The sequence below is a fragment of the Sander vitreus genome, chromosome 9 (genome assembly GCF_031162955.1).
Source record: "Sander vitreus isolate 19-12246 chromosome 9, sanVit1, whole genome shotgun sequence".
In the NCBI taxonomy this organism is placed as follows: Eukaryota; Metazoa; Chordata; class Actinopteri; order Perciformes; family Percidae; genus Sander; species Sander vitreus.
The window spans coordinates 32,474,595-32,502,265 of NC_135863.1; the positions used below are offsets into that span (position 1 = coordinate 32,474,595).

Genomic DNA, 27,671 nt, shown 5'->3' on the forward strand with positions numbered 1-27,671 from the left:
CAGAGAGCTTTTTGAGCAGGGACCAGCCCAGACACACCCCTTCCTCCTCTGCTGAGACTGGGCGTGATGTGTGTGAGTACTTCAAAGGTCTAGTGAAAGCAGGGACCTGGGCCGAGCTCAGCGGGAGAGCCATTACAGCCCAATAGGAGTCAGCTGTGACCTCAAAGACCGTTAAATGATGTGATATGAGAGGGTGTGCTGCAGCCAGAGGCCTCCACAGCGAATCAGGAGGACAAAGCTGTAAAATGAACTCCGTGCTGATTTAAGGGGTAAAGGAATTTTAAGTGTACTTCGGAGGATAGGCCATTTCTTTTTCTTTTTTTCTTGTTACAGTTATTTGTTCTGTTCTTCCTAACAGCCCTAAAGAACTGCCCTCGCTAATGTCAGGAAGGACTTTCAAGTCCATAGTAGGGCTGCACGGTATGAGGAAAATATGCAATAACATTGTTGAATATAGTGATAACAACATTACTTGCGATAAATACAGATATTAAAATGTACTCAGTTCTGCCTCTGTGCTGCTTTCAGTATTCTTCTGAAATACAACACATTGCTTGTTGAATTTAAAACAAATTGAACATTAAATTAAACACTAAAGGCACCACTAAAACAAGAATGGCAGATTTCACACAGTTTTCTACTGATATTTCATCTATCGTGATATGTCGCAGCCTTTCGCAATGTGTATATTGGGCCAGTTGATATTGCAATGACGATAAAAAAACGATGTATTGTGCAGCCCTAGTACATTTTCTCAAAGCAGTATTTGTAAAAAAAACAGACAGCTATTATTGCTAAAAATCAATGTTAGAAACGAGAGGATGGGTTGTTTTTATGCTTAAGCTTAGCATTCACCAAGAGGAAGCCAAGTGGTGTGAATGAGCCAATAAGCTGGTGATTTACTTGAGTGTTTGCTGATGTGGGCTGACCTCCCAGTCTGTGTGCGGACCTAATAATGAGGTGTCTAGGGGGCAATAGGTAAAAGGTTGCTGAATGCGGGCCCTGACCCCCGCTGACCCTGCTGAGTGTGCACGTAAAGGACGGAAAAATGAATGTCTCTTAGCTTGGAGTTGCTCTCATTCACAGTTTTTGTCATGCTGTGGCTTTCCTTTTCACTACTCAGTGCTGGTAAACAAGAGGTCAGGTTGCGTTGAGTGGACAGGGCAAAAAATATTTGCAGCACAAGCAGAGAGTTTATTCAGAAGTAAAGTAGGTATGAATGCCATTTTTATCTTTCCAAGATTTTAAATTAGGGCCGATCTGCTTACAGTGAATTCCAGATGATTTAGTCAATGTTTTCACTCGTTTAAAGTTCACATCAAGATTTAATTTTAATAAACTGGGAATTACAGGACTGGGAAGTACAATTACTCCCACCATTCCTGTTTGAGCTGTCCAGCATGACTTGATTAATGATTAATTACATTGCATAACTTCAACTAAGAACCCAATTCTCCCTGAATGCGGGGAGGCTGATCCTGCCTGCTGCAGGTCTTTAACAACACCCTGCTGTGAGAGCTCAAACCATTAATCAATTAGTTGATCGACAGAAAATTGATCAGCAACTATATTGATAACCAATGAATCATTTCAGTTTTTCAAAATGCCAAACAATTTCTGTTTAACAGAAACAGAAGCCCATATTTCTTTGACATTTTGCACATTGAATGATTGAATGATTGATCTATTGATCGATCGATCGATTGATATATATATTTTTACCTTATATTGATAATATAAGGTAAAAATATACCTATATAAAATATAGGTAATAATTAATTGGTGGTGTAACCTCAAACAGCTCTCGGTATAAAAGTATTATTACAGTAAAAGCTAACTTTCAGAACTGTAGTTAGGTTGTTTTTTTTTTGGGGGGAGGGGGCATTTCTGCCTTTATTGGATAGGAAAGCAGAGAGATATGAAAGGGGAGAGAGAGAGGGGGGAATACATGCACCCTGGACCTTCTGCGTCGAGGAATAAACCTCTGCATATGTGCGCCCCCTCTACCAACTGAGCTAAGCGGCCACACAGAACTGCAGTTAGCTTTGCTAACTGTGGGTTTTTCATTTCCCACACTCAGCTGACTCGTTATGAGAGTCCACACCGCCGGGCTCGCAGTCAACCTGCGCATTACTAGTCTATACACATAATGTTGCAAATATTTTCTTGTAAAAACTGTTTTTGTGCAAATGCTAAAGGTCGCTGTAAACACATGACACATATTACACTATTATAAAGTTGTTTTGTTAACCCTTGTGTTGTCTTCCCATCAACCATGAAAAAAACACTTATGTTGTCCCTATCTCAATGTTTCAGTCACTTTTTTCAAAGTTTTGTATTTTACATTTTAGTGTTTTTTTACCATTGTTTTGGTCACTCTTTCCCCATATTTTCTGATATAAAAAAACTTTGAAAACGGGTCAAATTTCACTCGAGGACAACATGCATTGAAGATGATTGCGAGCCGTAAAAAACAAACAATGAGCTGAAAGATGTGGGTTCATCACTACAAATGACCCCATTCACATGATAAGTAGTTATTTGATGATTAGTACAGCAGCTTTAAATATGCTGTGGATCCGGTGCCAGTAGATTTATGTTCTTAAGCCGTTACTATCAAAATCTGATTTCACTTTTTGTTCCTCCAGATCAGCCTTTTTGCCCAGTCCTTATATAATTATATATATTATATTATTATGATATGTACAAACTCTTGTTCTTTGCTCAGAAACATGGCCAACGTTAATGCTTATGTCACATAAATATGTTATGACTCGCTAACAAAATTCCCTCCTCATTACCGTGCTGTAAAACACACCGAACAATCTTATGAACATTCCATGTGTGGTTAGATCTTTACAAAGGAAATGTTTCCGAGCATGTCGGACATTCTAACCATCACTTAACACATCCTTCGTCTTCCCTTAACCTCCAGCATCTGCACGCTCTCTTGTCAGAGTGAGAGATCGTCTCGTTGGCATCGTGCCTACCTGGCAATGTGTACCACTCTGAAGCTTTTAAAATGGAAAGTATTTCAAAGTCACCGCAGCCTGCTGTTGGACTTTATAGTGGTAATTTGAAGCAGCTGAGAAAATAGGACTCGTCGTACACCGCTCCTCTTCTACAGCTTTGGGTGATCTTCGGGAGGATTTCAGTGTCAGGAAATGTCCCGTGTGCAGCAGCATGGTTTCTGATATTTTCGAACAATAGTTCTTAGAGTTGTTTAGGAAATGGATAAACATTAGAAATGTTATAGCTCTGTTTGGGAGTGGGTCACAAGAGGGAAGCTTTGAGGTTCAAGTCGTAAGTGATGTGGGTTTGAGTTGTTGAAATGTTTTTTTTGTCTAGCCAAGCTATTTGTATGGAGGCCCATGTGTTGGTACATTACCATGTTAGGGTTCAGATACAAGTAGCCAATCTATCACATTATTTGCCATTATTTTGTAATAATCATAATAATGGAAACTGTGATATCAGATGGGGTTCCCCCACTCCTTCCTCAGTTCCACCCTTACTGTTCTTCCCTGCACACAAGCAGACAGACAGATTGGCGGTCCAGGCGCTGATCCAAAATCTGAGTCTCCCAAAGCACAAGTATGATTTAATTCCACCACCAGACGGGTTCTCGTGTGTGGGCTTGCGGCACTGCCAGCGCGTGCTGGCGTTGTGACCTCAAGTCAGGAAACACGAGCAGACTTTAGAGCGCTGCAATTAAACAAGAACAATTTCACACATCTACATTACCGTTTCTGCTGCAGTGATGTCATCTTCTCACATACGTTTTACTGTGTTGCCTTTAAGAATAGATTCAGATTCAGAACAGACGGGAAATGTCAGACTATAAATACAATCAACTGTCATAATGGGGGGGGCTATTTTTCATTTCTCAACCAGGTAATTAAATGAATGATGTTGGGGAACAGTAAAGCACTTCAGGAAGCCAACCAGTGGTTTGATTACAGCGTAGCAGCCCTTTGCTTTGGTACCTGCAGGCAGCTGAGAGCATCAGGCTGCAACAATGGCTCATTTAGCCCCCCCCCCCCCCATAGAGATCCTGGTTCCCAGCATCACATTCCAAGCAGAGGTCACAGGGCCCACCTGCTATCCCACATCAAAGCTCCAGGTGAGGTAAGGGAGAGCCCATTTCAAAAGGTGTGGTGGCATAGACAAGTTTACAGGAAGAGAAAGAAGGAAGGAGTTTGAGTCTCCTGCACTAATTTGAGCCTTGTCTATAATTAGCATTTGCATGCTAAATAGTGCAGTTGTGCTTAAGGGCAAGTGTCCAGTTTTAACACTTTAACACAGTTTTTTATATGAGGCTAAATATCGTCTTGAATTTCCAATATTGTAATATAAGTGTTGTCTTTTCCTGGTTTTAAGGCCAAATTACAGTAAAGTGATGTCATTTTCCAGGCTACTCTAGCTGTTCTACTATTTGCCTTTACCCACTTAGTCATTATATCCACATTATTGGATTGATTATTTATTACAAATCTCATTGTGTAAATATTTTGTGAAAGCACCAATAGTCAACCTTTCAGTATGAAGGTAGTTATATCATGATTTTCTCCTTATCGCCCAGCACTACAATAGCGTGTCGTTCTCTACCGCGCCTGTTTGTAACGTTAATCGGTATGCTACCGACAACGTTTCAACTGATGTAGCAGTTTAGATAACACACTCGACTGTCCTGCTGTCACAGAGGTGAACTAACCACAGACAGTTGCCTCGTTCATGGACTCCCAGCGATGTGTCGCTGCAGAATGAAAATAGGAGAAACCTAATGGATGTTTGGCAGTATTTTTGGCATTAAGAAAACAATTTCTTACTTCTTACTCATGTTCCTGCTCATCCTTCCCAGTTATCATTTCAACAACTCACATTACAAACAAAGTTGTTGCAGTTGTTCCACTCAGAGTCTCCTTCAGTGGAGCTTCTCAGCAGGTCTGCGTGCTTTAGCCACGTCTCTTTCCTGAATGAAAACAATCTAGTGCCCCCACCTGCTGCAGCGGGTCAGCAGCAGCGACATCACCCTCATCAGCTGGGAGGATGTGGGCTCAGGGCGGATTACCGGGGAGACGGGTATTATTCTGTGCCTCCTGGCATGGGGAATCGACTCTTTGTGTTTTACTGATCAGACCTCAGAGGGGACTTTCACCAGCAGCTGACTGCCAACGCGCATCGGAACAGCACCATTGTTTTTGTGAAAGCGAGCAGATTTCAATTTTCTGATTTTTGGAAACAGGAAAGATGTGGATTATTCTCTCAGCTATTTGATGATTATCTGTTTACATGTTGTTTCTTGGCCGATTCAGGTTAGTAGCATTTATTCTCTCATTTTGTTCCGTTGCACTGTAGTGTCTACAGCAATGCATCTAGATGTTAATGTGAAATGACGCTTTTACATTTATTGTGAATGTGAATGATTGAATGAGTATTTTGTTTACTAGCTCTTAGATCTTCTTCATTATACAGCACAATACTGGATTGGAATTGTTCAGAGTATTTCAGTGATTTATCCAAAAATTTAATGACAATAACACACTGGTACTTGATATTTGATACTCAATACTTGAGTTATGGATTCAAGTATCGACTGTCTTGCGCATCCTTTGGCATTCCTCTGCACCCCCCCATGATCCTCCATTGTGGGTTAAGCGGTCAGTGTTGTTTCAGCATTTGGATTAACAATCCTACTCTCCTGTAGCAGACCATCAACAGATTAGTGGTAGCCCAAGTCAGGGCCTGGCCGGACCATCTGTACCCAGCGCTGGGTGGGGAAGGGGACATGGGGGAGGAGTGTGAGCAGATGTGCCAGTGGAGCTGTAGGTCAGTGTGGTAGCAGAGCTGCAAAGACATGAGGGACACAGGGTTTCTGTTGAGGTGACTGAGGGAGAGACACTGACTGATTTAATGTCTCACTGATGCTCAGAGTTTAACACACAGCTCTGTCATGGCTCTAGGATGCTGCCTTGCTCTCGCATCCCTTCAAGGTACTGTATAATTTGCTGCGACTTTGATGAAGCTGCATTTACCTCCCATTGCTTTTTGCTCTGCATGCACAACTTGCAACTTGGAACCACAGTGGTTAGACAAACATGCCTGCACTTTGAGCGTTGTCACAAGATGTAAAAGACGACAAGATGAAAGTGCTCGTCTCCTCAGCTAGTGTTGGAGGCATTTGCTCGGTTGTTTTGCTTGGTTAGTATAACCTGTGTGACAAAGTGTGAACGCAACCCAACTGCGGGGAAGCCCTACAGGCTGTGACACCAAATTGTTGCTGCATTGTTTGTTCAGAAGGAAAGTTCTGCGCTCACTGAAAAAGCCTTTCACGGCCAAAACCTCAGATTTTTGTGCCTTCTATCTGAAACAAATCATATTTTTTTGCGTTAGTGTGCACGAAATCCCATGTAATTTCTTGAATAAGTCTTCAATTTAACATACTAACTCACATCAAGTAACAGAGCTGACTGAGCGCAGTCCATGCTCACCTTTTTCTTATCTAAGTGTGATCTCATGACTGACATCTGCGGCTGTGTTTTCCCAGGCCGCTGGCAAATTGTAGGTGTGTGAGTGATGGTGTGAGGGGTTTGGTTTGGATCCTGTCTGGGCCAGTGCTGGGTAAATTACAAGGCAGAGGGAGTCTGAGGGTGCAGGCTTTCATCCCCCCTTCTCCTGGCCTGCAGGCCTGCTGGCAAGGCTGATAGCGTTGAGGTTATTGGGGGATGATCGTGCCGCAGAAGAAGAGGAGGAGAAGAGATTGATAGGCTGTGTCAGGGTGCGGATAATATAGTTCTTGATCTCACTTTCCCGGGAACGTTGACAGGATGATTCTCAGTGAAAATAAGTAAGGAAGATGAAGAATAAAGACTCAAAGAGGGAAGTTTTATAGCATAGAGACACAATCAAGTAAAGTGTCAAACTCGCTTTTTATCGTTAAAAGTTTTGTTTTTCTTCTCACCTGAGGCCATGTGGCTCAGTTGGCTCAGTGTGGCCGTGTTGAAGATCACTCACATTAGATGTGAAATACAGAGAAAGCTGCCAAGAGGTGAATAAAATGACTGAAGGCTGATGTGTTTTCTTCGGCCTTATTTAGGGTAACAGCTGACCACGGCTCTCCCATATTAAACGGTTTCCCCATATGGACTTGTGACTCCATGAAAACCTCTTGGCAGCACTCATGCTTTGCTTTATATGTACAGCCTCACTGAACTGAAAGTGGCAGATTTCATTGAGCTGTGTGAAAGGAAGTACTGATGTGTTTTTAAGCCGAGGGAAGACAAAAACAGGGAAAGTGAAATGGAGTAGAGCACAGTCGGTGTCCTAGTTGTTGTTATTGTTGTCAGATGGGTTTTTAGTTTGGGGGTGACACAGCAGGACCAACAGTTCATATCTCAGCAGGGAAGCAAGGAGGGGACAGGCTGACAAACAGTGTCCCAACACATCACTGCTTACTCACTTATCTCACCACAGGTCACAGCAGAAACGCATCGTAGTTTCAAGTTTGAAATATTCAGTTGCATAGTTTATTGCCACACATATATTGTATTCACATACAGATGGGTGACAAATCAAAGGAAACAATCAAATGAATGAAATTAAAGACGGATGGTTGTGAACATTTTGGTGTCTGGGAGCTAATTACCGTATGTAGCTAGAGCCAGGAGATGGTTAGCTAATTTTAGCTTAGCTTAACTTATTTTAAGGAATAACAGGCATAGTTCTAAACTTTGGACAGAGCCAGGCTAGCTGTTTCCCCCTGCTTCAAGTCTTTATGCTAAGCTAAGTTTAGCTAACATATCTTGGCTCTAGCTACATAATTAGCTAAGACTGATCTCAATATTTTCATCTAAATCTCGACAAAAAAAATCAAATAAGCATTCTTTCCAATATGTTGAACTATTCTCCCAATAAGAATGCTTTTCCTAACTCAACTTGTTTATTTAGCTGTTAATTACAATTTGCTTTTAAACAGTTAGCTTAGCTTAGCATAAAGACTGGAAACAGGTAGCCTGGCTCTGTCCACATGAGAGTGATATCAATCTACTTATCTAACTCTTGGCAAGAATGCAAATAAGTGTTTCCCAAAATATCAAACTAGTCCTTTATCTTTTTCCTAACTCAACTAATTTTGTTAGCTTTAATTATCTGAAACCATTTATAGCATTAAAATGTAACATGATATGATCGCATATCACAAAATGATTTCACTGAAAATTAACAAGCATTAACATTGAATTGTTGCCCAGCATTATTCACAGCACACAAGCAAAGTATAACATGGCATATAGTAAAACATTTTGATTATGAAGCAGCAAGTAAATCTACTTTCTGATGAGTTGACCTCCAGCATCTACAGCTGAGCAGGAGACACAGCACAGAGCTTGTTCTCAGGTCAGCCGGTCACCACAGAGGGCTTTCAAATCACTCTGGGGTGTTTCATGGAAAACGTCTTGTTGTCTCTGGGTGACAGATAAACACACTGGCTCCCCTGGGGGCTGCATGCATGGCATTCTTTAAAACTACTTAATATGAAGCAGTTTGATCAGCAGCAGGCTGAGCTTCACTTAGGTCTTCCTAGGGCTGGGTGTCATTCAAAAATATTTGATACCGGTACCAATACCAATGCCGTGACTTTGCATGATACTACCAAATTTATAAAACAAAAAGAAATTACAACATTACACATTACGGCACAAATCTTTTTAGTTATTTTTCAGTACGTGAGTTTGTCTCTGTGTAACATAGAGTCAATAGACAGCCAATCACAAGCATTGTTAGATCTTGGTAAAAGCATGCTGCATGCTTATTGGCTCACTGACGCTGATGAGATTTACTCCTTAGGTATTGATATTTGGTATTGAATGACGAGGCATTTTTCTACACTCGTACTTTAAGAGGCAATTTGCTCGATGCCTAAAAAGTAATGAATACGGTACCCAGCCCTAGGTTTTTCTAACCTTTAGTAGCTGCGCTCAGCAGTTGAACTATATCTTTTTTGATTGAAACAGACTAAAGTTAGCTTCTGGCTGCACTACAAAGCAAACTTGGGGTCTGCCTTCTAGCAGACATGTGGGTCAGACAGAGTTTGTTTCAGTAAAGCTGGCAGGTCAAGGACAAGCCCAGAAATGTCCTCCAGGTAGGGGAAGACTGACAGATGTGTTTGTCTGCCAAAGCAAAGACATAGCAGTGTTAATCCTCTAAATTTTCCTTGGATTCTCCTACGGATGATGTGTAAGATGTTATCTCATGCCACTTCCTGACTGAGTCTTACTTTATGTGGTTATTATCTGACTATACTGTTATTTTTATGACGTCATTTCTTATTCTAAAAGCTGGTGTGTGTGTGTGTGTGTGTCACAGAAATACAATAGCATCTCTATAAAACATGAATGTTGAGCTGATATGAATACAAAATACAGTTGAAGGGTTGACGATGGGGACAAACAGGGATCAGACTCTTGGATTTCTTTTGATGAACAGCTCCAGTCCCACAAGCAAATGTTACTCTTACTTTTAATGACGTCTTCGAGGATTAAACCATGTTTTTGTTATTTTATCACTGTATGATATGCACATGACGTTCTAACTTATTTTTTCTCGCTTTTGATTTACTGTCAGGTCTCTCCCATGAATCTTACTTTGCTTACAATACACCTAACATATTGTCGTGCCTCGGATACGTGTGTGTGTGTGTGTGTGTGTGTGTGTGTGTGTGTGTGTGTGTGTGTGTGTGTGTGTGTGTGTGTGAGAGAGAGAGAGAGAGTGAGGGAGAGAGAGACTAAAGGAAGAGAGATTTTCTTTGTTTTTTGGAAGGGGGAGGTGTATAATTTCTCAACTTGCACGTGATTATCGATCATTCTTTACTCCTGCGTTTATCTTATTTGTTGCACATACATAGCAGTTACTGTATGAATCTGAAATAAAACGTATTACATGTATAAGCCCTTTACACTGAAACGTTTCCCCCTTGTCCATGTAAGATGTGTAATTTGAGAGCAGAGTGTCTCCCTCTGTGTAACCTGAGGAGGTGTGAAGGGGAGCAGTGAGATTAGTCCAGTTACTGGTCAATGTTTGGAGGATGAAAGTCATAGTATCAGGTTGCATATATACCTATTGTTTGGCTGCAGGTAATAGCAGTGCATTAGTAAACAGGCTATTGTGCTGCTAACACTGGGTCTGGTTATTTTGCCATCTGGTTATCTTCTCAGGCTTCGGCTCTAATATGAAACTGGTGCTTCAAATCTGCCTTATATCCCAAAACATTTTTTTAACCCTCAGCTGCTCTCATGGCACCACATTATTGCTGTAATGGAAAGCTTATTGGTCATTTGTCTGAACCTTAATGATGGTAACCAGTGTATCACCAGTGGAAATGTAAAAGTCTCCTCAGCAGTCCCCGTGGAGCTCAGCAGGCTGTCCCTTGTGATGGAAGCAAGTTGCTTTTCCATTCCATCTGTTAGCATGCACAGTAGTGCAGGGGATCCAGTGACACATGCTGTACCTCATTTATCAAGAAAGACGTTAAGAGTTTGTGACTATTTCCCCTTCTGAACACGAGCTGGGTGATTATATTGGCAACAAGCTTCAAGTCATCAAACATCTATCTGAGGAGGACTGTGTGTTAAATATGAATATTTTAACAGTTGTCACTGAGAACCTAGAAAATAATTAAAGCTTCCTTGTTGGTCAGGTTTTCTTGTTGTCCAGTAACTTATCCATTTCAGTTTCATTGAAACGATCTAACGTGAATTACTAAAGGAGATACAGTATAAAACAAAAGTGAATTTAAACTACACTTTCTCAGTGTTTTGGTAAGCCCGCCCCTGAAGCTACCTCAGAAACTACAGGAAATGAGCAGGATGAGGCTGATGCTTTACGTGGTAATGTAAAATAAAACATATGGGGTTGTCGCTCTGCATAGGCGTCGATTTCGGTGGGGACGGTGGGTACGCGTACCGTATCAGATTTCCTCATGAGTCATTTTTTGAAAACCTCAAGCTCAATTTAGTTAAAAAAATAAAGTTCATAACACATATAATTCTTGAGCGACATATGCCAAAAAATCCACAACAATCTCTATCCCCACAGGGCAGGCACAAACACAGCCGCTCTGCTGCTGCGCTGGCTGCACACTTCTCTGTTCACTACACTGCCTGTCTAATGCTTTTTGAAAACGTAAGGTTTCTTCTTCATAAAACGTGTGTCGGACATCATCACATTTTTGTATATATTTTTATTCATTTACATTAATAAGCTACAGGACAGCGTCTTTCAAAACATGACCTGCGCGAAAGAGAAGAAAAGAAAATGAATGCGTCGCTCTGGGACGCGTTGCTCTGGGACGGGCGAGTATGAAGCTGGGAGGGAAAAATCACAGTATACTCACTACAAAAAACTGAATTACACCACTGTATGTATGTGTATGTATATTGATTTGTATGTGCTTTTGTTTCTTCTGTCAAAGCACTTTGTACTACAACTATTGTTTTTAAAGGTGCTTACAAGTCAAAGTTTATTGATATTATATTTGCACATGCTTTAGTTGTTGTCTGACCTGGTCCGTCTCTCTTTGACAGCGGTGTCTAACCTGGATGTGGAGAGTAAGCTGACAGCACATTACCAAGCTCCCTGGCACCAGCAGAGGAACATTTTCCACCCCTCCACACGGCCAGCATGTGTTGTAGACCTCCACAGGCAAGCCAACGTCAGCTTGTGGGCCCTCGACCGAGGTGAGTCCCCCCCCCCCCCGACACTCCGTCTGACCACAACACACAAGCAAAGCCCAACAGCTGCTCCAAAGTGCTCTCTCTCTCTCTGTCCTTCCCAATTAATCCACTCTCCATTTTTTATTTGACATGTCATTTAAAAACATATTCTTTTTCTTCTTCTTGTTTTTGTTACTTTATTTTAAAAGGGTCACCCCTGGGAAACATGCTTCCCACCATAAAGGTCTGCTTCTTGTTGTTAGTACCGTGTTATTCTGGTGTTGTTCTGCCCTCCAGTGGACATATTTTGCAACTGCATCCTGGTTGTAGGAGCTGTAGAGGACATGAGTATGACATAATCTGAAATTTTTTTTTATCCAATACAACTGCAATCAGTCATTTTTGTGAAGCTTAGAATGGTTTTATTTGAGATTCTGCATCACACAGGAGTTCATTTCTGTAATCTCTGGTAATTATTTAGGTAATAGTTTGTGTGGTTGTTGTTGATTGCTTTGAATGGAAATGTGGACTTTTAAAAGTTATTTTGTTGGACGAACTAACAGGAACACTCCAATATCACACTGCAAATAACCCACCTTTCTGACCCAATACCTGATCATTATTGGCTTCACAAAGGCAGTATTTATTCAGGCCTATTGTGTGTATTGTACTGTGTCCACCGGGTTGCCTTGGTTCTTCAATCCGTGTTTAAAGCATAAATTCACAAATTAGTTTATGTCAATCTATAAATCAAAGATTCTCACACGCCCATAATCAAGATACAAGATGAACTTTATTATCACACATCATTGTTTATAGGTGCCGTAGGTAGGATTGTGAAAAAATTTGAACATCGACAACTTCTCAGTCCCTCCCCCCTTTCCGCTAGAGCTGGCCTCCTAAGCCCCGCCCCCCACAAGGGAGAATGAATGCGTGTGCATGAGCAGTGATTGACACGCAGCTAGACACCCCCCCTGGCCCTGATTGGTGCATCTGAACAGGGAGCGGTGGATTTTTGCAAATCTCACTACAGGCTGTAGGTGGAGCCAGAGGAGCCAGATTATTTTTTAATGACCTGCTTCATGTAGTTCTACTGGAACATAGGGTCAGTTTCAGCAAATATGACAGAAAGGTAGTTTTATAAGACTTACCTACTGCACCTTTAACCCATGCTGCAGCCATAGTAAAACAAACAAACACAGACAGCATGTACAAACAACAGATACTGTACAATACCATACAACAGACCGTACTATGGTCCTGATGGTGTATAAAACCCAACATGGTGTCATGCAATGCATTACTTAATGTGTGCATTGAAAGAGTTATTGGTCACTGTAATTGTTTCTCCTGTCCATGTGGATATTGTTTTGTGTAGACCCATCCTTTAAGTAGGGCTGGGTTCTGTATTCAATACTTTTTAGGCACTGACCAAATTGCCTCTATAGTGTCGAGTATTGAAAAATGCCTCATCATTCAATACTAAATTTCAATACCTAAAGAGTAAATCTCGTCAGCGTCAGTGAGCCAATAAGCATGCAGCGTGTTTTACCAAGCTCTAACAATGCTTGTGATTGGCTGTCTAACGTTACACGTCATAGAGGCAGGCAGGTACATAGTAGGAGCTGAGAAATAAATAAAAAGATTTGTGCCGTAATGTGTAATGTTGTAATTTCTTTTTGTTTTATAAAATTAGTACCGAAAAAAAAATATCCTTCAGGAACCGGTATCGAAGTCACAGTATTGGTATCGGTACCGGTATCGAATTAATTTGAATGATACCCAGCCCTACCTTTAAGTACTGTAGATGTTGGAAACGTTTCAGAGTTTTACACAATTGTTGTTGCAGATCAGCAGAGGAGAAGATCAGGCAGCAGGGAGCGGAGAGTAACCATCTCGATGCCCATGTACCCCTCCCCACACATCGCCCAGAGGCAAGAACACAGGGGCACAAATGTGACAACGGTGAGACGACTGACAATATACTCTCTTTGGATCAGCTTTTCTTCAACATGTTGTATGTTTTATTGTGACATTTAGGAAATCAGGGCACCAGGCAGTACATTGAAAAGGTCGACAGGCATTTTGGTTCATCACTTACCAAATTGAATCAGACAGTTCATTAGTAATGTCAATAAACCAATTTGTGACAATATTAAATTGTGGGTTTCATTTATCAAATTGTCATAACGTTTTACACAGTTTTCCTCCCCTAGAATATGTCTTTATTTTGCTTATCAAAAATGTACTTGAATTCTTTGTTGTTGGTATGAATGCATATTTGTTTTTCAAGTGTTGATTTCCTTTCTTTGTTAGTTTTAATTTGATTAAGATGACTTACGTAGTTGCTCTGCCCAGATTTTTGATGTTGTTTTAAAGTGAAATGCACATTTTTTCCCTTTCGTGCAGCCAGAAAAGCTTGTTAGAGATGCAGCAACACAGTTAGCACAAACACAGGTAATTAAGAGGGAAGTGGAACGTGTTCGTAATGTGTTCGATGTGGTCTGTGCAGAGCATGGTTGTTTACATTTCATTTGACAGCCCTGGATTTATATTTATTTTATCACCTCCAGAATAAATCATCTCATCAACATGCCTCGATTCAAATATATTTCACAGTCACATGTTCCTCCTCTCCAAGTTTACCCCAGTATTGTTGTATTTTTTTGTCCATGTTTATGTTTATGTTGAATAGCTCCATGTTCATTCTTGTCATATGGTTTTGTTGTCCTTTTGTTTTTGCCCTGTCCCAGTTTGAGTCCAACCGCTCCTCCTCCCCTACCGAATGTTGCCGCTTCTCTCCCTGGAGCAGAAAGGTAGAGGTCCCTCCCTCCCTCCCTCTCTCCCTCCCTCCCTCTCTCCCTCCCTCCCTCTCTCTCTCCCTCCTGGCTCCTCTGTGCTCCTTTTAACACTTATATTTCACAACTCCTTGCCTGTTTGACTCCTAATTTACATAATGAGTCTTTTTTTTAAATGCATGCCCACTTACTGTAATGCTGCATTCTCTCAGCAGCGGTTAGCATCCTGCTCCAACCAGTTAGAAACATGAGGTTAAGGTGAAACTGAATGAGAGCCTAACATTAGTTTCATCCACTCTGACACGTCACACATGTACGTACTCACACAGTTGTTGGAGTTCATGTGAAGGGCCGGGCTCTGAGCATACAGTATGTGAGGAATGTGTGTGTGTGTGTGTGTGTGTGTGTGTGTGTGTGTGTGTGTGTGTGTGTGTGTGTGTGTGTGTGTGTGTGTGTGTGTGTGTGCGTGCGTGTGTGTGTGTGTCACAGTCACGGCCGCCCAGAAGCCACAGTTTCTCTAATGATGGGGTCGACTTCTCAAACTTGCGCCTGTGATTACCCATGATCCCTCTGTGCTGCGGTTTCCTCACTGCAGCCATCCCTGAGAGAGCTGACATCCTCATGTTTCTGTGCAGTTTTTTTCACCAAATATATCCTGCTTGATGCCCACTGAGAGAGAGAAATGAGCCAAACACTGCCACTCCTTTTTTCCCCTGTCATCCTGTGAGTCGTGTCCACTCTCCTTCTTTTCTTTCCTTCACAGTCTCTTTCTTTTACTCTTTCATCTCGCTCATCCTTCCTCTCTTAAAACCGCCTTTCTGTTCTTGAAACAAATCAGCTATAAATGCATTTTTATTTTCTACTACTTGGGAGAAGTTTCCAAGGAAACGGGTTTCTTTTGTGGCCAGGGTTTTTTTGTCAGGGTCTCATTGGTCTGCTGGGAACAGAGAGCACAAAGGCTTGAGAGCTGGCTTTAAATGGGGGTGGGAGGTTGTCGGGTTATGGAGGTGGGAACCAGTTCAGCCTGAGAATCACTCCCAGTTTCACATGTGCCTCTCTGTAGGAATCTCAAGGTAAGAACTTCAGAGCCTAAATTGATTTATCATGGAGGTATAGGGGATCTACAGTATTTTAGTTTGAAAGTCTGAGTAGGTCCTTGGAAAAAGGATCTGGAGTCAGAGGGGAGAACTGTGCAGTGATAGATGCTGAAACTGCTGTTCAGAAAGAATGCTGCCGTATAGTATTTCCTCAATATTTACGGAGACTTGTTATTATGCACGAGTCACTTCAGATGCCACAGATTGTCAAAGCATGAGCTAAGAGTTCCCAAAACCAGCATGTTGTGACTGGAAGTGAATGTGTGTCACATTTCTGTCCTGTGCAGTAGCTGTTGAGTGAAAAGCTTTTTTGTTTCTCAAAGCAGATTTAGTATTTATCACGACATGTGCCATACAGTGTGTGCCAAACCTTTTATTATTGGTCTGACATGTTTGCATACAGTCATTAACGTTTCTGCAGGTATAACAATGTTTCATGATTTTAACATGTTTGAAATTCAAACTTTTATCTTTGTGCGCTTTGTTTTTTTGCATGAAACCTACTGAGTAGATTCTTTGAATCTTCCTTGTGCTTTTCCATTTTCTGTCTCTCTCTAAAGCATGCTTTTTATTTCCATGACGTAATGAATCCAACATGGAACTCAGCTCCTGGAAGGGCATGTGTATTGATTTGCCTCCTCTCTGACATTAAGCAGTCTTTGCAGCAGATTAATAAGACACTAATCTCTACTCTAGCCTTCAGCTCTTTCCCAGATAAACACTTTGACAATGCCAGTGTAATCCCTGACTTTAATCACTGTACTCCACACATTCCCCCTTTCTGAAGCTGAGTATGTTCATTTTTCACTCTGCCGTACAATTTCTCACTTAATGCCACCTAACCATAACAACCTAACCATGCAAATATCCATCTGTTGCAGGCTGCGCCCTTTGACCCCGACACTGACGGGGTGGCTCTAGGTCACCGGCCCAAGTTTCCCATCCCTAACACCCCCTCCACCCTGGACAAGCAGACTAACTGGTCTAAAGCCCTGCCGCTGCCCACCCCAGAGGAAAGAATGAAAAACAATTCCCAAGTCATCACCTCATTTGTCATCCCCATTAATGTGACTGGTAAATTGAAAGCATTATGTTTTATATCTGAGTGTGTTTATTGTGACAGGATTGAGTGGAGTGACTGGAGTGTAGATTTCTCAAACGTCTCTGTTTTTTTGCTAGTTTCTTTAGATTTTCTTGAAGGAATAGTCTTAGACATTTCGGGAAATACTTATTTGCTGTCTTGCTTAGAGTTACAGTAAATGAGAAGATTAATAGCACTCTCATGTCCATCTGTTAAATGTAAGACTACACGCCAGGAGACGGTTAGCTTAGCTTAGCATTTAAAAATAAATGACATATAACTAGTATAATTAGTGAGCTGTAGAGGTGCTGTTAGTTGCATTCGTGAAAATTTGATAGAGCCATGCTAGCTTTTCCTCTGCTATCAATCTTTATGCTAAGCTAAGTCGAGCTAATCGTCTCCTTGCTATAGCTAGATATTTAGCACACAGGCATGACAGTGGTCTCAATCTTGTCATCTAACACTTGGCAAGAAAACAAATAAGCATATTTCCCAAAATGTCCACATATACTGTACCTATAAAATTGTGATACTGATCTCAACCATATTGCCCAGCCCTGTGACTACCACAACAGTTATAACGTGTTATTAATGAACTGTAGAGGAGCTAGTATTATTTGTGAACATTTGACAGAACCAGGCTATCTGTGTCCCTCTGTTTCTCTGTTGTTGTCTTTAAGCTAAGCTAAGCCAACCATCATCTGGCCATAGCTTCATACTTAGCAGGTGATATTGATCTTCTCAGCTAAGTCTAGGCAAGAAAGCGAATAAGCATATTTCCCAAAACGTCAAACTGATCTCCTCGCTGCTGAGATTTGGCTCTCCTCTTTAACACTGTACAAGTGTCGAGTCTACTTTCCTCGACAAAAGAAATTAAATATCTGCAAGAAATTTAAAAATGATTCAACTAAGTATAAAACCTCATTGTTCATTATCAAAGGCATCAATGTTGCCACAGAGAACCACGCTCGATGTGCAAGTCATGCTTTGTGCCCCTTTAACTTTCTTTCTCATGCTTTGGCGCTTTGTGCCTGTGATTGCGAGGCGAGATGCTGTGACATGAATGCCAATTAGTTCTGTCCAAATTGTTGAAAAGGCCTGGTAATTTACTCTCTCTCACATTGACTCAAAAGAAGAGTTGTACGCCAACACTGGCTGAGTCAGACACAGTTGAGGGGAAAAATGCACATTGTAAGCAAAGTCCAGCGACTGCTATGGTGCTGAAAGGCCTGACCTGCTATCACATGATAGTCACAGCGTATGGTGAGGGAGGAAAACAAGGAGGAAACACAACAAAACTGAAGCAGAAAGCAGGATTTGTCCTTTGGTCAGTAACCCCATCAACATGCTGACTTTGTTTTTGCATGTTTTGGCTACAAATACTCGTTACAATTTTTTTTTATTCCTTTACTTACATTTCATAATCCGTCTGTTTAGACATAACATCAAGAAGTAAATAACTCCACATTTGTCTTACTGTGGCAGTTCCTTTAGAATGCTGACCTCTTCTGACTGCTATTTTTGAACATCTCATTTAGCTCAGCCAAATGTTACAGATGTGTTTTTTTACGAGACAGCGTGAGAGTTAAAGAAGTAATCGCTGCCGTTGCCGCTAATCAAAGATTCCTCAGATGTCCCATCTCTGTTGCAGGCGTTGGCTTTGACAGAGATGCTAGTGTGCGCTGCTCGCTCGTTCACTCGCAGTCTGTGCTTCAGAGGAGGAGGAAGCTGAGGAGACGGAGGACTGTCGCCGGCGTTCCCCGACAGGTGCAGCAAGATTTAGGTATGTAACTCCATCTCAGACTCTCCCTGTCAGTCACAAAGATGTGAAAATTGAATTTAAACTGCTGCTGTTAAAGTAAAATAATAGTAATCTTTATGTTGTTTGCTGTAATGTTTTACACATGATGCCAGGTTTAGTGTTCAGGGTCTAAATCACATATTTGTATTTTGTCATTGTAGAGACAATAGTAATACAAAGCAGTGCATTATGTGTTATATTGTGTTGAAATCCTATCCACATCAGTACACTATAGAAGAAACAAGAGTATGTCATCATAAATATGAGAGACATCAACTAGTCAGGCGTTTGTCGTTGTTTTTTATAGATATTTTCATGCTTTTATTACCGAGACGACAGTAGAAAGATGACAGGAAATAAGGGGAGAGAGATAGGGAATGACATGCAACGAACGTTCCCAGCCGGACTTGAGCTGGGAATGTCGTAGACACTGAAATACAGAAATATAAGTTTAAAGAGCAATAAAGTGTGCTCAACTCAGTTTTAATCTATATCTATATTCCTTTCTTCTCCCAGACTCTGATGACTCTCCTGGTTCCAGAGAGCGGACAGTGATAGTTCATGCCAGTCCCAATATCACTCCCTCCAACGAGGAGCTGGCCAGCCATCACAGCACCAGGGACTCCGGTTGCCAGACAGAAGACTATTTGATCTCAGGAGCGCCGTCTCGGCGGAGGATCAGGGCCCAGAGAGGCCAGGGAGTCTCCCTCTCCCACTCAGCAGGCAACATCTTGTCCCTGTCGGACAGCGCTGACGCCATGTTCTCCGCCTCCGTGGGTGCACGCCTGCGCTCCCGGAGTCTGCCCAGAGACGCGAGCCGGCTGATAGACAGCGGGCACAATGACAGCGACGATGAGGAGGAGCTTTCCCCCTTCGACACCGAGGACTTCCTGCCTGGACCAGGGGAGTTGATTCTGAAGGATGAAGAAGAGAGCATGGATGAGCAGGTCATGTCTGAACACCAGCTGAGCCTGAAGTACAAGCAGCTCTCCGAGAGGCCGGAGCGCAGCTGGATGGAGAGGACCAGATCTCAACTGCCCAGGAAGGCCGACATGGGCAGCTGTGAGATCTCATCCAGTTCAGACACCTTCAGCAGCCCGGTGCATTCTGTCTCCGCTGCAGGGGTGCTGGGAGGCCAGATGGACCATAAGGACGACCACCAGTCCTCAAGTGGTAACTGGAGCGGGAGCAGCTCCACCTGCCCCTCACAGACCTCCGAAACCATCCTCCCAGCAGCCTCTCCGCCGCTGACGGGCTCCTCGCACTGTGACTCTGAGCTCTCCCTAAACGCCGCCACTCACGGCAACGAAGACCACACCAGCTTCATGCTGGACCACTACCAGGGTCTCAGGACCCAGCGGGCCGGCTCCTTCTCCTCCACAGCTATGGATATATTAGAGGAAGCAGGGTCCAGCACTCCTATTGAGGGGGAGTGGAGTTACCCCCACACAGAGCCTCCACGCTCGCAGGACTTCAGCCCCGAGCCCAGCAGAGAGGCTGAGAGCAGCCTGGGCTGCCCCAGCTTCACCAGCATGGCCACCTGTGAGAGCAGCTTCTCTGACAAACCGCTGTCGGAGAAAGCCGACACCGTGTCCCACTACTCCGTAGACACTGAAGGCTACTACACCTCAATGCACTTTGACTGCGGTATAAAAGGTAGCCAAAGCTTCACTTATAACTATGCAGCCCCCGGCTCTGATTGCGGCCTGTCTGACTTCAGTGGTCACACGACTCTGGGGAGGCGCTGCCTCTCTTTAAGAAAACCAAAGGCGAAGCCATGTCCGCCTAAGAGGAGTTCATCCTTAAGAAAAATATGCAGTGAGGGACACATCCCTGACGATAAAGAACCAAAGATTACTTGCGGGCAGCAGCTTCCGCTGTCCTCCAAGGAGAGGAAGCTGCAGCTGGCTTTGTCTGGCTCTGCTGGTCGTATAGACAACTCTTCACTTGTCAGAGAGCCCCTTGGAATCTGGGGGGTTGAGGGCTCAGCTGATCTACCTGACTTAGGCATGTTTAGCTCCACAGATGCACATTCATTTAAGGACGAGGGGGTTGTACAGTCCGACTATGCAGATCTGTGGCTCCTGAATGATTTAAAATCCAGCGATCCTTACCGGTCTTTGTCAAATTCTAGCACAGCGACGGGTACAACTGTTATCGAATGCATCAAGTCACAGGAAAGCTCTGAGTCTCAGACATCCCAGTCTGGCTCCAGAGCCACCACCCCCTCACTTCCATCAGTGGAGGGAGACTTCAAGCTAACGTCTCCAGAGAAGCTGGCAGGCCTGGCCAGCCCATCCAGCGGTTACTCCAGTCAGTCAGAAACCCCCACCTCCTCTTTCCCCTCCGCCTTCTTTCCCGGACCGCTGTCACCATCCAGTGGCAAGAGGAAGCCCAAAGTCCCGGAGAGGAAGTCGTCTCTTTCGTCGCTGTCACTGCAGTCGCTCTCCTGCAGGGATGGAGTCACCTCGAAGAGAGACCTGGAGCTGCCAATAATCCCTCCATCCCACCTCGACTTAAGTGCCCTTCATAGTGTCGCCAACAAGGCTCCAGCTTACAGGACCCAGATTCAAATCCTTCAGCATAGCAAACAAAAAGCTCCAGTGTCAGCCAAACCTGTAGCGCCACCTAACGCCCATCCCATGTCCATAACGCCCACAGTGCTGCACTCAGTACAGCTCCGGTCCATCAGTAAGGAAAATGAAGGAAGCCATGAGGACAAAACGACTTCCAGACTCAAATGTCCCACTGTGAACTTAACTGGCACACTTTCCTGTAGCAAATCTGTGGAGCTCAAGAGTCCCCTCTTATATAACCCACATCAACATCACCCACCCTCGAAGGGCTCATGTGAATCCGTGTTTACCTCAAACGAAGAGCTTGCCAACGGAGAGGCAGCATGTCAGAGTGAGGCGAGGATCAAGCAGGACATAGAGGCTCCATTAGAGAGTAGGACAGCATTCAGACTGCAGGCCGAGTCATCATTAGACGTCCCCGAGAGGACCACTAGTCATGAAGGAGAGACGTGCGGAGAGTCGGTAGAAACACCTGTCTGCCCTGGAGACAGCAGCTCACGGTCCGAGCTTTTACACCAGCAAAGAGCTGAGCCGTCTGAGGAAGAAGAACCGTGTCAGATTAAACCAGGTCCTCCTCTCCCTGTTCAGCCCAGTTCACCCGAGAAATCCAACCTTTTATCAAACGGCCTTGATAAAGTGCCCGCTACTGACGGCCAATCAAGGACGTCGCAGGGGAGTTCAAACAGCGATGAAGGTAGCAAAGAAGGGGAAAATGAGTTATCAGGTGCTTCAGCGGAAAATGGCTCCCAGGACGACAGGCAGGAGTCCACAGCAGAGACCAACGACTGCTTCAGTAAAGGTAGATTGTAACTGTCTGCATGTTATGTTTGTTATGAATCTTGACATTTGTGCTCATGTTCAGCAGAGGCTACGGACCAATCAGATCACTCAGTCTCAGAGCATTTGCTAGTTTTCTTTGTTTGTTCAGTTTGTTTCATTGCCCTCTTTTTTCTCTTGCTGTTTGCTCTCTCTCTCTCTCTCTCTCTCTCTCTCTCTCTCTCTCTCTCTCTCTCTCTCTTTCACTTATGTCTATTTCTAACTCAGTATCAAGGCTTATTTGTGAGCCAACCAGCCAACCAGTCTGCAATGAAATTGTCAATATAAAAATTGTTAAAGCCCCTGAAAACTTGTTCTGCCTCAATCTTAAGTATTTCTCTATACCGGTAAATGTTCATGACTAAATAAGCAACAATCAATGTAAAAAAACCAACATCTTTTGGTATTATTTATTGAGAGTTTAACACTATAAAACAGCTGATCTGCTTCATCAGGACTACTGTATGTAGGTGTGGTTGAACCAGATTTGATTGACAGTAAACAAACAACCCACCAACTGTCATGTTTCTAAATCCTGATAAATCCTGATGTATAGTGTCAAATCATAACAGAAGTTATCTCAGGACACTTTACAGAGTCTAGACCACACTCTTTAATTCACAGGGACCCAACAATTCCCCCCAAAAGCAAGCATTTAGTGTGACAGTGGCAAGGAAAAACTTCCGTTTATCAGGCAGAAACCACAGACAAACCCATGATGCATGGAAGTATGTGACATCACATTTTTCCACTTCAAACTACAGAGCAAAAACTGTTGTAGAATACAGTGTATGGAGTATGTTCAAGTGTTGACTGATTTCTGTTAACAGACTCTACACCCAGTGATAAGCCAGTGTCTCCTCTGAGCGATGAGTCAAGGCCAGAGGACAACAGTGTGTTTCTGTCACCCACCAAGGCTCGGACCACTGAGGATCTGTTTGCTATGATACACAGGTAAGCAGTTCGGATAGCAGAGTCTTTGTCGTCGCTCAAAGTTCACAGACAGTCTCAATTGGATTTCTTCATTTTCAGGTCCAAAAGGAAAGTGTTGGGCAGGAAGGATTCCGCTGAGTTGAATGTGAGGAACCGTCTCGGTGCTGCATTGGGGAGCACCCCAACCAGCAGCACTGTGAGCTCCCCAGTCCCGCTGGTGTCACCCTGCCCCGCTGTGACACCACCGGGCCTGCACAGAGTCTCCGGGCCCATCTATAGGAACGCAAAGAGGTCCAGCACCTCCAACGAGGAGTTCAAACTGCTGCTGCTCAAAAAGGGCAGTCGCTCAGAATCCAGTTACCGCATGTCAGCGGCGGAGATCCTCAAGAGCCCCGTCACTCCTAAATCTCCCGGAGATTTCCTGATGGAGTCCCCCAGACAGCCCGAAGAGCCCGCCTCTCCCCTGCAGCAGCAACAACAGCATCAGTCAGGACCAGATCAGCCCTCCAGCCCTTACCCCAAAGCCAACACAGAGGGCTTCTCCCCGAAATCCTTCCTCACATCTGCTGCTTCCAGGCAGGGCCGCTCCAGAATCCCCCCGCCTGCCAACAGCAGCCGCTACAGCATGCGCAGCAGACTGTACCCCGTGCCCATGCAGGCCATTTCTGAGGGCGAGACGGAGAACTCAGACGGAAGTCCTCATGACGACCGCTCATCACAGGGCTCCACGTAGAAAACAGAGTACAAGTGTCAGAAGGTATGAAATTATTTTGTTAGTTTACAGTAAAAACAAATGGACCAGAATGAGTTCTAATATATATGAGGTGTAGTGAGGGCAGGAGCATTGAGGAGGTTATTGTTAATGTATACAGAACATTAGAGATAATCCATTTTTTTTAAAGAAATAATCATACATTTACTGTTGGCTGAGTTTTATAGATGTTTCCTTTTGGTTATTCTGTGAATACTTTAAACAAATGTACCTGTCTTCAGAAATATTATACACACACATGATATGAACACTTAGCATTAGAAACAGGGAACCAGATCATTTAGCATCTGCAGCAAAACATTATTCTAAAGAAAACAAAAAAAGGCATACATGGTTCTAAAAAATAATTATTTGGTTTGTTTATGGCCAAAGCCATGTACAACACCAACCCTTCCCTCAGCCCTACCATAGTATATCCATGTTCAGTCTTAGCTGTTCTGCTGTCAGATTTCTCCAAAATTTAAAACGATTCTCACAGTTGGATATTTTTATCTAGTAAAAATGGAAAAAATATATTGGATGAACTGTATGTATTCTGTGAATACCTATGCAAGTAGACACCATTTTTACATTTCTTCATGCCAGTTATACAAATAATTTTGATACTCCCCAACTGATCATCAGGACTAACACTGTGTGAGAAACAGCAGTGTGTACAAAAAAATGTGAATCCTCAATGCATCTATTCCTATTGATGTGTTTGTATATTTTACTCAGTCCTTTTCAAAGCGTATTGTAAATTATATCAAAGATAGCTCACTTTAACAATATTTTCAAATTCTCATGCAATAAGACGAGTAATTCGAGGTGACACAGGACATGTCAGAGCCAAGCTCTAACTTGACAATCTTAGGAGACAAGAAGGGAGCAGGTGTGAACATGGGAGAAGAAAAAGTGATCAAAAAGTCAGAGGTGGTGAACTAGGAGAGCTGTAAAGAATAAGGAGGTTGTGTGTTGTTTTTTTTAAACGTGATAAGGGTCATTTCTGGTTTGCTGACTCAGTGTGTTTACGAATTGTTGGAAGAGGCAAGTGGAAAGTGTTCAGGAGGATCAAAAATGCCTTATTTACTCTCAACAAGAGACAGTAAGTGACAAAGCAGCTTGGGCCTCAGCAAGTGGAGTGATTTTATATGAGATTTTTGATGGAGGATGTAGGGTTAAATATGGAGCCAGGTTATCATCTATCTATGATGAAAAGACGACGTTCTGGATTTAGGGGTCTAGCATTTGCTGCTATTTTGTACCAAATGCTCGTCTATTTAATTTCCCATCAAAATATAACCTGCCGTAGTTTCATATTTTTTGTGTCACAACAATCTAAATATATTTATTTTTATAACTGGCACAGAAATTCTTTGTACGCTCCCTGATTTGGTTTACACCTTTCGATAACCTAAAACTGAAATCCTTAGATGCAATGAATTGCTGGTATAATTAATAACATATTTTATTCAGATAGTTATTTTGTGTATAAGAGACAAATTTTAAATCTTATTTCAGACACTGGTTGCAGAGACAAATAGGAAAGCTACTCATTAATTAACAGTCATAAGCTACAAGTGAGGTTTTAGTTGTAACTCTGGCACTCTGAGGCTTTTTATTTGTCCCACATATTCACAATCATTTTATAAGTAGATGATGTTTAATGCAGTGATGGTACTCAACCATTATGCAAAAATGACAGAGTCTATGTAGCCATATTGCCCTATGGAAGACTGTTCTTCCCTATAGGTACACTGTAAATATCAACTTAATGTTGGCCTTAATGATACTCCATACTAATGCAGTGTCATATAACAGGGTACACAGTGGGTTATGTCTATGTACCTTCATTCCAACTTTTTTTCCTTTCTTTTTTTTGCACTGATAAAGTGATGTTTGTGAAGTTTCATCTGTCTCTTGCTGTACCTGGAGATATTTATAGACCTTTACATGCAGCTGTTTGACTTTCCTTGAATAATATCCACACTCTGAGTACACTTTCGGAGTGGAGTAGATGCTTCTGCCAAAGGCTAGAACGTGCACGTTAGTGGCATCAAAAACTGTTTTTCTCTTCTCGTTTACTTGACTGAAACAAAACCGAAACTAAAGAAGAATTACAGCGTAACTTATGGTACTAGATGCATTTTGGACTTCAGATGGACCGCTGTAGGTATCAGCTTTGTATTTTTTTTGTACAAACTTGTAAATACAATAACTTTTGGAATTGTCACAAAGGTTGTTGAATTGTTTCTTATGTAAAAACAAAAATGTTTTCAAAGTTTACATTGATTTCAAACCTTTGTATATTTTTGAGCTGTGGAACACTTTGTCTTGTATTTATTTTTTAGTAAGCATTGTGGAAATCCCATAGTAAATCCTATCAAAGCCAAGTGCTAGCACCACAGGCTGCTTAGCAAATGTGTATAAGAAGACAAATAAATGTGACTGCCTTGAAAATGAACCTTTGGCTCAGGTGTGATGTTAATTGTTCTTATTTTAAAGGTGTTATACTATATTTTACATAACCAGTAAATGAGGACAATATGTCATGATTTACTGTAACATAAGATACTACATTTAGCTACGAGTGGTGTAATGTTACTAAGTACATTTACTTGAGTGTTTCATTTCATGCCACAAAACATATCAGCACTTTATAGAATGTGATGCATTCATTCATTAAACTACCCAACTTGACCAGTTACAACAGTAAAATGCTACCTACACCCTGCTAATAATCTAATAATATACTCACGGGGGCCATTTCTTTACATGGAGTACTATTACTTTTGGTACATTTGCAGATAATACTTGCATATTTAAGGAGAAAAAATTTATTTTGTTGCTTAAATTAAATACAGGCTTCCTATGGCTTTTTGTCTTGTTACGATGTCACGTCTTGTCCTCACATCTGGTTTCCATTCTGTCACAAAAACAAACCCTTTTTCACTGATGTACTGATGTTCTCTACTGGACTGCAGTGTCAGCGTTGTCGTCACAAGATGGCGCCATATCTTACAACAAAAAGAGACTATAGAAGGCTTTGGTTTCACGTGATGGTAGAATTAGAAAATGACCATATACAGTAAATCAAGTGGATAAAACATTCTGTGAATGAAGAATTGGAGAAGTGGTCAAAAAGCACTATAACACGGTCCCATACTGTAGATTCATATCCAGACCATATTTTTCTTTTGCATCATGTATTTTCACAATACATGACTTTCTTAACCAGACTGTGGCAAGATTTAAACACCTGGAGTTTTTTATATATTATTCTAAATCACAAAAAAATGCCACAGTAGCCACTAATTTTGAAAAAACACTAGAGGGTGTTCGTCAGACGAATCCACAGGAGAATGCTGGGTAATTTGATGCAAATTGAGTGTAAATTAAAATTAGGCCTCTTTGTGTCCTGGCCAGAGAAATAACACAGCTGAGATTTTTTTTTTTAAACATCTTAACAAGTCTGAACTGGTTCCTCTCCACATAACAGACTCAAGGCTTAGCTGTAGTTATTAACATGTCATTTGTGCATGTGTTGTGTCACTTTCATGGTCATGCTCCAGCGCCAAAGTCCGTGTGAATTCTCTTTGTTGCTCTGGCTAATGTCAAATGGACAAAAACGCCTTGTTCTAAGTCAGTGCATGTCAACTGAGCTGAGTTTTAAAGTGAAGACAAGAAAAAAAAGGTAAACAAAGCCCTGGACTGTTTGGCATCCCAAGTTGGTACCCATCAAGGGGCACGTCGACTGTGTACCCTGACCTTGATTAACATTGGAGACAGGATGGCTTGGCATGTTTCACAATAGTAACGTGTAATGTGCCTCAGATGGAGAATAAAATGGAAATATGCTTATTTCAGGTGACCTCGACAGCCCCTAACCGTGAAGAATTGTCCTACAGTACATGCTTTGATGGTGGTTGACTACAGAGATGTCTTTCTTTCAGTGTTTGTCTTTGTGTTGTACAGCAGGCTTTGTGTCATTATTTTCCCGCTGGCTCTAAAGACAGTACAGCAGATATTGTATAGGCCTTAAAAGCAAACGTGAGACCAACATGACATTTATCATCGTCTGATTATGATGAACATGAACAAAGGCGAGTA

General features: G+C 42.3%; 1 protein-coding gene across 2 annotated transcripts in view; it reads left to right on the forward strand.

The window, feature by feature from the left end:
• The window catches only part of nhsa (Nance-Horan syndrome a (congenital cataracts and dental anomalies)), a 60,595-nt gene extending 34,570 nt beyond the window's left edge, over positions 1 to 26,025 (forward strand). For both annotated transcript variants that reach the window (XM_078259780.1, XM_078259781.1), the window contains exons 2-9: positions 11,580 to 11,732; positions 13,558 to 13,673; positions 14,462 to 14,524; positions 16,485 to 16,677; positions 18,336 to 18,467; positions 19,002 to 21,860; positions 22,708 to 22,831; positions 22,910 to 26,025. In XM_078259780.1, coding sequence (XP_078115906.1) covers positions 11,580 to 11,732; positions 13,558 to 13,673; positions 14,462 to 14,524; positions 16,485 to 16,677; positions 18,336 to 18,467; positions 19,002 to 21,860; positions 22,708 to 22,831; positions 22,910 to 23,543 — 4,274 coding nt within the window. In that variant the 3' untranslated portion in view covers positions 23,544 to 26,025. The remainder of the gene's footprint in view (positions 1 to 11,579; positions 11,733 to 13,557; positions 13,674 to 14,461; positions 14,525 to 16,484; positions 16,678 to 18,335; positions 18,468 to 19,001; positions 21,861 to 22,707; positions 22,832 to 22,909) is intronic.
• Positions 26,026 to 27,671: the final 1,646 nt, after the last annotated feature.